At 34.7% G+C, this 12140-nt stretch overlaps 2 protein-coding genes and 1 long non-coding RNA gene across 3 annotated transcripts; 1 reads left to right on the forward strand and 2 right to left on the reverse strand.

The window, feature by feature from the left end:
* Positions 1–548: 548 nt before the first annotated feature.
* Positions 549–5980, reverse strand: LOC110763902 (phytochrome-associated serine/threonine-protein phosphatase). Its single transcript, XM_021966797.2, has 10 exons — positions 5699–5980; positions 4644–4790; positions 4467–4534; positions 3210–3267; positions 2158–2268; positions 1991–2041; positions 1430–1573; positions 1223–1318; positions 1066–1137; positions 549–894 (listed from the first exon to the last, which is right to left on the reverse strand). The coding sequence occupies exons 1-10, from the start codon at positions 5777–5779 to the stop codon at positions 811–813; spliced, it is 912 nt and encodes a 303-aa protein (XP_021822489.1). The 5' UTR covers positions 5780–5980; the 3' UTR covers positions 549–810.
* Positions 5981–7822: 1842 nt separating this feature from the next.
* LOC110763889 (D111/G-patch domain-containing protein) lies at positions 7823–12110 on the forward strand. Its single transcript, XM_021966774.2, has 7 exons — positions 7823–7995; positions 8105–8158; positions 8380–8502; positions 8980–9087; positions 9217–9270; positions 9556–9675; positions 11708–12110. Exons 1-7 carry the CDS (start codon positions 7924–7926, stop codon positions 11834–11836), a joined length of 660 nt encoding a protein of 219 aa, XP_021822466.2. The 5' UTR covers positions 7823–7923; the 3' UTR covers positions 11837–12110.
* LOC148297914 (uncharacterized) lies at positions 10520–11768 on the reverse strand. The gene is made up of 2 exons (XR_015828135.1): positions 11641–11768; positions 10520–10730 (listed from the first exon to the last, which is right to left on the reverse strand). It is a non-coding gene; the product is annotated as an uncharacterized LOC148297914 (long non-coding RNA).
* Positions 12111–12140: the final 30 nt, after the last annotated feature.

Below are 12140 nucleotides of genomic sequence, written 5' to 3' on the forward strand. Positions count from 1 at the left end.
ATGAGGATGAGTCCAGAATTTATTTTGTGGGGAGGGAGGGAGGGCCAACTCTCAACTCAACTAGAAAAGCGAAAAATGGTATTGTCGTTTTTTAACATGTATTTATCAAAAGAAAAATCTATTAGCATTTATTTAACATTATGCCGGGGTTTTCATCGAACACATTTGTAGTATATTTATGTATAGTTAGATTGCTAATCAGTATCACCGGACCAATTTTTGAAAATAGAGATGGCTGAACAATTTTGACATTCTATCGGTTATTCATATCGTTCATTTATCCTTGAAATCTTGTAACTTAATACAAACTTGTAATTAAATTACTCATCCGTTTTTCGACGAGCTATAATTTGCTGCCTCATAAAATTAAAAAAAGACAAAATTACTTCAACCTCAGAAATTCAGGTCACGAATAAAAGTGGGTTCTGAATGAAATGCGTGCCATTAGAAATAGGCATAAATATTAAATAACAAAATGCTTGTAATTTGGGCATTGCTGCATGATACAGTAGACATGTATTCCAAAACAGGGCAGACAATAAGAAACATAACGAAATGTAACGGGCATGGATTAAGAATTGAAAAACAATTAGCAACCTAGTAAGTAATACACAACCCATGAATGTCAAATTGTCTAGCAGCCAGACCAGATGGAAAACCTCAACCTCAAGGCAGGATCTACAGCCAAGTATTAAAGGAGATCCACCAGGCCGCGACCTATTCAAGGCGCTTCTCTGTTACAGTACTCTCAACACCTATACCAAGACTTAAATGATTATACAAATGACGCAGCCAAATCACTCCAACTGATCATAAGAAATAAGGTACTCCTGTCCTGGGTCCTCTCATCTGGTTGTTCTCCTCTGTTTCAGTGAAGAACTTCACCTCTCTCTCCTGTTTCAAATGAAAGAAGATGAAGCCTCATCAACGGCATGTTTTTACACTCTTAAACTAGAAATAATCAATGTTAAATATGCATGTATCGTACAAGTTTGCTGCATCTGATAATTTTCCATTAATCATTAAGAAAAAAACACAAGGCATAGGTGAGCTCATAATGTTTACCATATTGTCGTTAAAACTCAAAATAGAAGCTACATTCCCACACCGATAACAGTAATTTGGTGCCGACCAGACCTGCAAAATTCAAGAACCCAACTGCTCAATCCAACTTTTACAATGTTTACCCCAAAAAACTAATATAAAAAGTTCAGAATCTCACAGTTACAAGGCCTTTATCTTGAAACATGTACTTAAGACCTTCTTGAACAAGTTGGTGTGCCCGACAAACCAGATCAAGATTATTTATGTGGTTGAACTGGAGAAAAAGAAAATTCTTAAGCTTTTGTAAGAGAGAGAGAGAGAGAGAGAGAGAGAGAGACAACAAGCAGGTATGTATCCTATTTAATTTGAAATCAGATCAAATTACCTCAGAAGTGACTCTGGATCCAAAAAGCCAACCTGCTCCACGTGGACTTACTGCCCATGTTTCAATATCTTCAGGATCACTCCACATGAGATCACAAAATGGCCCCTCGTGTGGAATTTCACAGTTTCTCTCAATAACCCTTATCTGTTACAGGAAAAAGCATGTGCAGTGATGATGACGCTGGAAATGGCAAATTATAATGGCAGATTGTAACCCAAAAAAAAAAGATAATTCATGCAAATGGTAGCATTATCATATCATGGGTATAGGTGCTTGAAATTGAGGGAACTGAGTTAAAAAAAAATAAAAGCTAAACTTGTTTGAGAACGAGACCATAGGATAAGTCCTTCTTTGAAAAGCTAAACTAACATTCATGGGATAAGTGCTTCTTTCAATTGATTAACACACAAAATTACAGAATCTAAGAAACTGTTAATCATATCCATGCAAGAAGCCTCCATGCAAAGTGGCTAATGCAAAATTGCAGCTGTAGCAACATGCATGAAAAACATAAATACAAACATACATCAACAAGTTAAATGCATATCAAGAAGGGGTTACTTGATCAATTGTTCGGATGTCAGGAGAAAGTCCACCATGGACACATAGCACCTGGGATGACAAACCAAATAAACATATTCACTATCAAATGTACACCACAGATAAGAGATACATACTAACACAAACACACAGACATATACATAGAGAGAGGGAGAGAGGAGGTTTACAGTTCCATCTATAATTGCTGATAGCGTCAGATAGTCGAAAACATCTGTACAGTACCGCCATGCATTAGCATTTCCATACTTCCTCTGGCATTCGTCATAAAAGCCATATACCTAACAAGGATGAAAACTATTGATTAAGATCCATCACACCATCAATGCCAACAACCCCAGCCTTATTTAAGCCTCTGGTCTGAGAAGAGATGCTATGGTTAATGATCATCAATGGTGTGAGCATCACTACTTAGACCATGGGGTGCCAAAACCAGAGGGAAGTGCTCCTGCCTTCCAGAATAGAGTGATGAAAATAAGGTCCAACCGAATGTCTGAATATGAAAGGTTTCACAAAAAGTATTAATTCCTTTTCTTTATACTTGTTTTTTTTTAATACCTTTTTTACAAAATATTGACCCCAAAAAAATAAGAATTTAACTAAGAAAAAAGAAGCGTTCCCAGTTCACCGTGGAAAGGGGGTATGCATTATGCAATGAGGAGCAGTAGAAAGAACTAGCAGGTAAAAAGTAGAAACCAAAACTCTTCAATAGAAAGCCAAATTTAAGGCCACTATATAAAAGTTGAAAGGACAATGGACTTTTTACTGCTGGGTCATATCCTCCTAATCCTTAAAGTTCCTATCATTGCTCCCTTCCCATAAACACCACAATATCTTACCGCCCTCCAATTCGATATATATTTTCAAAAGGCTTTCTGAAATAAGCTCAGGGAGTTATATATTCAGATGTAATTCATCTATCAACTCAATTTTTTGCACTCAACAAATCTTGCAATTGACTCCATTATATTAGGCCTCCATCACATGCTCAACTAACAATTCCGTTACAGTGCCCTAAAGTACTTCTGAATACAAAAAATTATGACTTCATTTCAGCCACCAACAGCTTTAACCAAATAATGCTCACATGAACGAAATGTACTTTCTGGCTTTGAGCAAAGGAAAATAGCATGGAAACTCTCAGCTTGAATTTGAGTATTTAACATACAATTTGAGGCAGTCGTTAATAATTGTCTGTTCCAAAACTCTATACAATGTCTACCTGGGTAAGTTGCCTGCTTTCATGATTACCACGCAAAAGGGTAATATGAGCTGGATACCTATAGGCCACCATCAAGAAAAAAAGGAAAATTAGCTTCTTGAAGGAAGAGAAGAAAAGAACAACAGCAATCACACATTCACTTCACCATAGCCGGATGCAGATATTAATTAAAGCCGTCTTTCGTAGTAAACAAGATAATTTTATAGAAACAGAAATAGTAGAAAACAATAGACAAGATGCCCTAAAAACTTAACTTTTAGTAACAAACTAACATTAAAGAGAAATAAATAGTACAAAACAATGGACAAAATGTCCACTAAATCAAAGATCTAGAGAACTCTAAAGCAGCACCTAAAAAAAATGAGCCAGAAAAGAAACAGAAGCCAGCAATAAACAACTGCTTCCAATTTCAAAATAACAATAATAATAATAACAATCCTTAAACTCTGAAGATATCAAGGCCCATGGAGATGCCAGGTAAGAGTTTATATCTCCTATATCGTGCAAAATTTCTCATCAACATTCTTTTTTATCAGGAAATTCAAATTACATAAATTTGTCTCCACTAAACCAGTAAGAAAGTTGTGATCGGAAAAAAGAAAAAAAAAAACAGATATAAGCACATTAAGCAATGATGATAACCAGAGAGAGAGAGAGGGTGAGAAAGAGAAAGAGAAAGAGAGAAAGGGTAAAAATACAACAATTTGTGTAGGTCTACAACATGGGCACAATTTTTGTATATCTACAACTTAGTCTATATGATATCCAGAGCTTCCCTCCTCAGCTAATGACACTTGGCAGTCAAAATAACATTTAAATACAATAGCCTATTAAAACCACACAGACTAACATTTCAACATAAGTACCTTGGAGCAATGCACTTAACTATCAACTCCACATTGTAATTGTTCTACCAACTAAAAGAACCAACATATTTGTGTGCATCTATCTATAGTTATATACAATAATTTTTCACAAGTAAAATTTCTAACATAAATGCCATAAGCAAGGACTCTACCGTACTGAAATGGATAATTTAGTACTGACCCAAATGACAACTGAACCATACACTGCATATCAGAGGGCTGCAATGCATGTTAAAGGCATACTAACATGGTGCATAATTATAAGAACCAAAACAGTAGAGAAGTGGGTGTGACTGAAGTACTGTTTTGAAAAGTATGTGCATGACTGCAGTTAACCATTGACCATATAAATACGCACAATCTTCCAACAAAAATTCTACGGTATATGTACCTCGCTTTAAGAAGCAAAAGGATAGTGAAAACTTCAAGGCTATTGTAACCTCGATCAACAAAATCTCCCTGCCAAGAATTCAGGAATATTAAGCACCCCAAGAAAACAGGCAAATGGTATTTAATGATGATGTGTAGAGATGTAATCACAACTGTATAATGAAAAATAAAAGCATACCATGAATATGTAATTCGTCTCTGGTACATGGCCTCCAGTCTGGAAAAGTTTCATTAGGTCGTGGAACTGGCCATGAATATCACCACAAACAGTGACTGGACTGTTTACAGGTTGCACATTGGACTCCTCAATAAGAATCTCTTTTACCTGTAATAGTTACAATGATAAATAAGGTCAATAAAAAAATAAACCTCCTATTGACAAGGAAAACCTGAAATTATTCATGGGAATGTTCATATTTCCCCGCAAACAGAGCACCAGAGGAATTCCATACGACACTGAAGAATAATACTGATCCAAACAATTTTCAATAACTACCTTTAATGTGTGCGTGCAAAAATTATTGCATGAGACCATCATAGGTTACCTCCCTCTCATAACATTTACGCAGGGCCCACCAAGACTCGCGTGCTGTTTGAGGGAGGTCAGAATTGACGGGTTCAAATTAAAATTCCTGGGGTGCTCAGATGCAGCCATAACTAATACTTATGCATGAGACATTCCATATCATTAAATCAATGTGCTAATTTTTGAAAAAAAAAATGACAGCAATTGAGCATATAATCACAATATCATAAAACTTTTTGCCACTTAGGTCACAGACATGTAATGAAACAAAGATTGTTTGAACTAGGGTGAGCAAGCCTAAGAGAGTTTACAACGTTCAATACTGTGTCATGTAATGTAGCATGCTCTCTGTGATAAACAAAGACAAGCCTAAACATATGTAGGCAGTAAGTAGGGAACAAGGTTATTTCTTTCTATTTTAAACAAAGGGGTATTGAATCTTGAAGCATATCCGTCTATTAGCTAGTCAAGCTCAACCAAAGGGCAGTTAAAAATCATTTGTGGACAAAAAATTGAGTTCGGAAGTTTCAATTGTTGATCTTACAGCGCAGAATGTTAAGAAAACAATATGGAAATCGGATTTCCGATTTGTTCGAGGAACCAAAGTTATCATACAAGGCGAGTAGTGGGGAGAAAGATCATAAAAACCAATTTGAATTTAACACAAACCCTAGATATAAAGGAAAGAAACAAATAAAGATACGGACGTATTCGCATAGGAGTTGAAGCTCGTCCTCCAATAGATGCTGTCCTTCCTTCACCTTTGAGATCCACTGGTCCAAATCCATCTCTTCTCTTCCTTCTCTCTGTTTAGGGTTTTCAGCAACAAACCCAAACGAGAGACGACAATTACGAAATTACAGAAGCAGCGTGTGAGTGTGATGCCAATTCCGCAATTACCAAGCAGACGGACGGGATCTGCCCTCTTTTTAATTTATTTATTTTTTTCGAATGGCTTCGCCAAAAGGCCAATAACCCGGATTTTGTTTTTGGTCTACTGCCCCTGATTATCAATACTAATTATTTAAACAACAGAAATGTTATTTAGATACACAAAATTCACCACAATCATTTTATATAACAATTGATGTGGTCATTTCATGACAATTAATAAGCTCTTAGTCATGATCATTTTATGTGACTGTTGATATGGTCATTTTATGGCAATTAATGAGCTTAGTTATAATTAAACTTAGAAGAAACTTATAAATGAATTATTTATTTATGTCAAATTGTAAATTTAAAGGACATATTACAAGGAGTGCCTAATATTCATTGATGAATATTTGAAGTTAAGATAAATATTTGGTGAATTATATAGGTTCTAGAATGTTATAGGCGGTGATTCAATTTCAAGGATTCAATATGTTTTAAATGTATTATGAATGTTTACTTAGGAATTTTTTTAGAAATGTTACATGAATTTATATCTCAATTTCAATTTATCATTTTTTTTTAAAAGAGAAATGTCATTTTAATTTTTCAAAATCCATAATTTGTCATTGCACTTTAACACCATTTAATTTTCCATCAATTTTTAAGTGTATTTTAGTCTTTCTGTTTTCAAGGGTATTTTAAAAATGGAAAAGTCATTATATAAAAAATTGTATATCTTTTAAATAATTAAAATAGAAAAAAAAAATTATCACCCAAACTGAGTCCACCTTATTCTTCTTCTTTTTTCTTTTTGAAAATTTTAGACATACTCAAAAAAAAAAAAAAAAGAGACAGAGACAGAGAAGAAGGGGAGGCGGTCTTGTGCGATGTGTTTTAGGGACAAAAAAAAAATCTTAAGTTTCCCAATTCATGACTTTCCCCACTCTTATTACATAAATATATGTGATAAATGTATAGTTATTTAAATTTGGCAAACAAGGGAAAAGAAAAGAAAAAAATGAAAAATGAAAAAAGAAGCCTTCCAAAATTGTTTAGAAAAATAATCACTATTCTTTATTTATTATTGTTTTTCCTTTTTCATTAAAAGAAAATTAGAAAGAAACCTATAAATTATCAAAATGGGTTAACAAAAGCACCTTAAAAGCAAACTATTCTCTGTTTTTTTTTTCCTTCAATTTTTTTTTTTTGTTCTGAACCATGAGGTGGTCTTGGATGGGCCCCAACTATGGGTGGCACCTTTAAGCCTTAACCACAACCCAGACTAATCCCCACTCACACCGGGTCGGCCCGTAAGGGGTAAAGTGTTGGCCAAAGTGGTGACTCCGTACAAGAGCAGGGATCGAACCCCTGACCTCTCTTAGAGCATCTCCACCCACAAGGGCTAAGTCTAGGGCAAGGGCAAGCAAGGGCTGCCACTATTCACGTGAATAGTGTCAGCCTTGCCATTTGTGGTTCCACCCATGAGGGCTAAGTCTAGGGCAAGTCTAAGGCAAGAAAGGAAAAAAATATTATGCAACAAAATATAAACAATTTAGAAAGTGAATAAAATTGTTATGTATTTATAGGGAAATCATCTATAATTTTTTGGTATTTAAAAAAAAAAATTGAAATTCTTTTGGATTTTTTAAATAATTTTTTTGGATTTTTTAAATATTTTTTTGCTCGCTGACGTCAGCATGACGTCAGCGCTGACATCACAAAACTCGGGCTGAAGCCCAGGCGAAACCTGCCCTTGGGCTTGCCCGGGCTGGTGGGACCCATGCGAAACTAGGCTGCAGGCTGCAGCGCTGGAGGGCCAAACCTTGCCCTGGGGGGCCTTTTGCCTGGTTTGGTGCGCTGCGCTGGAGATGCTCTTAAGGAATGAGAGTGCCGAACCACTCACACCAACCACCTTGGTTTTTTTCCTTCAAATTTTCGATTATTATAATTTGCATCGATTCAGTTTATGATCAAAGATAACAATTTATGAATTCTGAACCCGTACTCGTACCGTATCACTAAGAAAAAAGAAAGAAAAATTGGGGAAAAAGCCATCATGGGAGAGGACGAGCCGGTGACGGTGGGCTCATCTTCTTCAGGCATAGACTCCTCCAATATTGGGTTTCAGGTCCTCACTTATAGGCTTATAGCTGTAGGGTTTATGCGAAATTCGAATTCGAGTTGTTTTGTTGTGTTTAATTTGATAAAGAAAGTGATATGTTAGAATTTGAATGCAGCTTTTGAAGAAGCAGGGCTGGACACAAGGAACGGGTCTTGGTGCTTCCCAGCAGGTACTGTATTTGCTACTTGCTTTATTATTGTTTCTTGGAAGTAGAATATGGAAATATTGCTGTATTATTGTTGCCAATACCACCTCTCAACAATCAACAATTAATACTGATTGATTGATTGATTGGTTTTCAGATTTCTCTGTCCGAGTGTTTTAACCAGATTTGATTCCACAAGCCGCTTGGAATGCATGGCTTAAGTTTATCATCATTCTTGTGAACAGGGTAGGCTAGAGCCTGTTAAAGCTTACTTGAAGGACAACAAACGAGGCTTAGGAGCAGATACATCAAGAAATAAATTCTTTCCGGTTTCTGAAAATTCAGATTCTAGTGGAAACTATGAAAAGGTTAGCCTCATTGCCTTGGCTTGTTTGTTCCTAAACTTAATCCTTTTTCCTTTTTAGCAAATGAGAGCCTGATTTTACTCTGATAAACAAATTATGCACAAGAAAAATCCTAAAGAAGGGCATGAGCTAAAGTAATTTAAAACTCTGGTCTTTGAATCCATTGTAGGAGAAGTAAACTGAACGAGAGTGTATTCTATATTGAAATGTGCATCAATGATCTAAGTGATACTTTCTTTGTAGATCTAAGTGGAAGAGAATTTTGAGGAAAAGGAAAGAGGAGAACATAACCCAGACCCAGTAACAATATTTCATTCCTCTAATCGTTAGAACTTAGAAGTTGTTTGTATGTCTAAGCAGAAGAAATAGAAAAAAATAAGGATTTTAAGGAAAGGGGTAAGAAGGGAACATAACTCATATAAAGCCCTTTGGAAAGCTGACAGAGTATTATAATATATATATTTTTTCTTTTATCTTCAGAACAATAGCTCCGTGCATTTGGTTCAGGAGGAAGAAGGTATGGGAAAAGGCATGGTGGCTTCAAGTTGTTCATCAATAGCCATCAATCCCTCCAATATAGGCTTTCAGGTATTCCCCCATTGTTTTATATTTAGAAACCCCCATTGTTTTTATTTATAAAAAAAAAATTGTTTCCAGTGTTATTTCTTCCTTCTGCTTTGGTCCTGTATTCATTGTCCTTTGATTGGTCTTATGCAGCTTTTGAAGAAACATGGTTGGAAAGAAGGAACTGGTCTTGGGATTTCTGAGCAGGTTATTTTATTACTATCTTTTTCACTCTTATTTTTCTTTACCAAAAAACAATATAATCATAAACTTTGAATCAGTTCATCTTCTTTTGTTTGTGTGAGTTTTGTTTTCTGTTGACTCACTTTTTCCTGGATTCCTGACCATGAATGTAGAGTGTTCTGAGCAGTTATAAAATTGACACATAATCTCTTTATTTGCATGGATTTCTTTCTCAAGTTGGCTGAAAATGACTGTTTGTTTGTTAATGATTAAATATGTCAATTCTGTTGAGAGATGTTTATGTAACAGGGAAGGATAGAGCCTGTACAAGCATACTTGAAGAATAATAAACGGGGCCTGGGAGCAGATAAATTACAGAAGGCACTAAATCCCCCTGATTCTACTGCCTTGAATCGAAAAAATGACCAGGTGAGTTCATTTGCATGTATAGTAATAATTCAAAAACCCAATTCTTTCTTGTTTGGTTTTTCCTCTTTTCCAATCAATGAAGATAATTAGAAAAATATGAAGTGATATTGAAGCTATAAATAAATTGATAATCATGTTATTAGTCTGAGCATGGGACTTATAGATGATGGAGCTTCTTTTGGAAAATATATGTTTGACCATGTAAGGGGCTGTAAATATTGTTGGATGTTGTTTATGAACTCATCTTCTGCTGAGCACATTAGAAGTCTGAGGGAATGGAATTTGATCAATAAGAAAAGCTCTTTTTAGAATTAGTGAAAGAGAAAAGTGAGGTCTTTGGTTTTTTGCTTATGCCATGTTGTTGGATCAATGATTTAGACAATACATACATAGAAGGAAGAGAGAAATTAAGTTGACCATTTGAACTGGCTACACTATCGGACTGCTAATTTTTTGCTTTTTCTAAATACAAAAAAATAAATAAATTAGGTTCGTTCCTTTTTTTCTTTCTTTTTGTGGTAAAAAGGGAAATCAAGTACCATTTTCGATGTGCCGTGGAACGATATCACCTACATCATGGCGATATATTACTGAGAGGTTGATGATTTTAGCGCTAGTGTGAACTGTTAACATTTGTGTATGTTTGTGTGTGTGTGTGGTGGTTACTGTTCATGTTAATTTAATCTAATTAACGAATTTGGTAGTAAGAAGGCTAGCTATGAACATTTACACAAGTTATTATAAATTTTCATAATGTGTTTGTGTTGTCTAAGAAAATAAATTTACCCATTTTACTGCTTATACGGGATCATGCTTAATGTACTAAGATGTTTTTGGATGCTGGCAGTGACCTGCACCATTTTGATTTGATCCTGTGTATCATACTTATCATGGATATACTATAAGAAGTTTACATGTTTAATTGATGCATTATTGATTGGTTTAGAAGTAGCCGAATTTCATACAAAATTATGCTTTAATATTAACTACCGCGGTTTAATTTTACCATTGTTGTCCTCAATATTGACATTTCTACCAATATTATAAATATTAGGCTTATTATCACAAAAGGTCCCTAAGATTTACGAAACTATCAGATTGCATCCTTAATGTTTTTTTGTGTCATTGGTGGTCCTCAAGGTTAGTATGTGTAATCACAAATGGTCCCTGCCGTTAGGTTCCGTCAAAAACTCCGTTAGTTTGCTGATGTGGCATATATATATATCACAAAACATCCCTGAGGTTTACTCAACTATCACAAATGGTCCCTGCAATTTTTTTAAATTTTTTTCATTTAAAATTCATAAAATTTTGGTTTTCTTTTTTAAATCTTATGAATTTTAAATTATTTTAAAATATACATTGTATTTTAAATACACATGACACTATATTATTTTAGATGTGGGTTCCACATATATGCCACATCAACAAATTAATGGAGTTTTTAAAAATTAATTTAAAATTCATAAAATTTAAAAATGAAAAAAATCAAGGGTTTAGGGTTTATAAATGGTCCTCAAGGTTAAAATCCTTATATAAATGGTTTTTTCATTTTTAAATTTTATGAATTTTAGATTATTTTTTTAAAAAACTTCATTAGTTTGTTGGTGTGGCATATATGTGGAGCCCTCATCTTCAAAAATATAGTATCATATGTATTTAAAATACAATATATATTTTTAAATATTATAAAAAACAAAAACAAAATTTTATGAATTTTAAATTAAAAAAATTTGCAGGGACCATTTGTGATAGATGTGTTAACCTCAGGGATGTTTTTTGATATGTATATATGCCACGTCAGCAAACTAACGGAGTTTTTGACGGAACCTAACGGCAGGGACCATTTGTGATCACACATACTAACCTTGAGGACCATAAGTGACACAAAAAAACATTAAGGATGCAATCTGATAGTTTCGTAAACCTTAGGGACCTTTTGTGATAATAAGCCTAAATATTAACTGTCGATATCTATGATATGACTAACCTGCATATATCAGTTATATATAACCATGCTGTTGGTTTTTAGGAGCTGCATTCAAAAAAAGGCAAGGGACTCTCAAAGAAGATGAAGAAAGAGCAGGAGTTAGAGAAAAGATTGCAGGAGAGGGAATTTGAGCGTGCCTTTTATAGGGAGTTTTGGCCGGATAACGTTTGATGTAGGAATGGCATAATTTCTATTCACACTGTCTTTGCCCACCCCCGGCTTTTCATATTTTAGGTTTTGTACAGGGATTTACCTTTTTCTTTTTGATTCTTGAGTGTTAACCCTAAAAATCTGAAGTATAGTTCCAATCCAAGATTATTTCGGAGTTCATAGAGTTGTATTCAACAGCATAAGGTTGAGCCATTGCTGATAAAAGCAATCAAATATATTTCGTTTCAATCATATATATTCCAATTCCATGCACGCAAACGTTGATTAAGCTGGAGCTAATGTCTCAACTCTTTTTCTGTCCTCT

Source organism: Prunus avium, chromosome 1, assembly GCF_965620075.1.
Source record: "Prunus avium chromosome 1, drPruAviu1.hap1.1, whole genome shotgun sequence".
Lineage (NCBI taxonomy): Eukaryota > Viridiplantae > Streptophyta > Magnoliopsida > Rosales > Rosaceae > Prunus > Prunus avium.

Bases quoted from the DNA above. Each gene is read 5' to 3' on its own strand.
- LOC110763902 (XM_021966797.2), bottom strand. From the start codon at position 5,779: ATGGATTTGGACCAGTGGATCTCAAAGGTGAAGGAAGGACAGCATCTA. The intron at 4,791-5,698 runs GTCCGTATCTTT...TAACTATTACAG, and splicing joins TTCAACTCCTATGCGAATAC to GTAAAAGAGATTCTTATTGA. The intron at 2,042-2,157 runs GTAAACCTCCTC...TTGTCATCCCAG, and splicing joins CAGCAATTATAGATGGAACT to GTGCTATGTGTCCATGGTGG.
- LOC110763889 (XM_021966774.2), top strand. From the start codon at position 7,924: ATGGGAGAGGACGAGCCGGTGACGGTGGGCTCATCTTCTTCAGGCATA. The intron at 8,503-8,979 runs GTTAGCCTCATT...TTTTATCTTCAG, and splicing joins CTAGTGGAAACTATGAAAAG to AACAATAGCTCCGTGCATTT. The intron at 9,271-9,555 runs GTTATTTTATTA...TTTATGTAACAG, and splicing joins GTCTTGGGATTTCTGAGCAG to GGAAGGATAGAGCCTGTACA.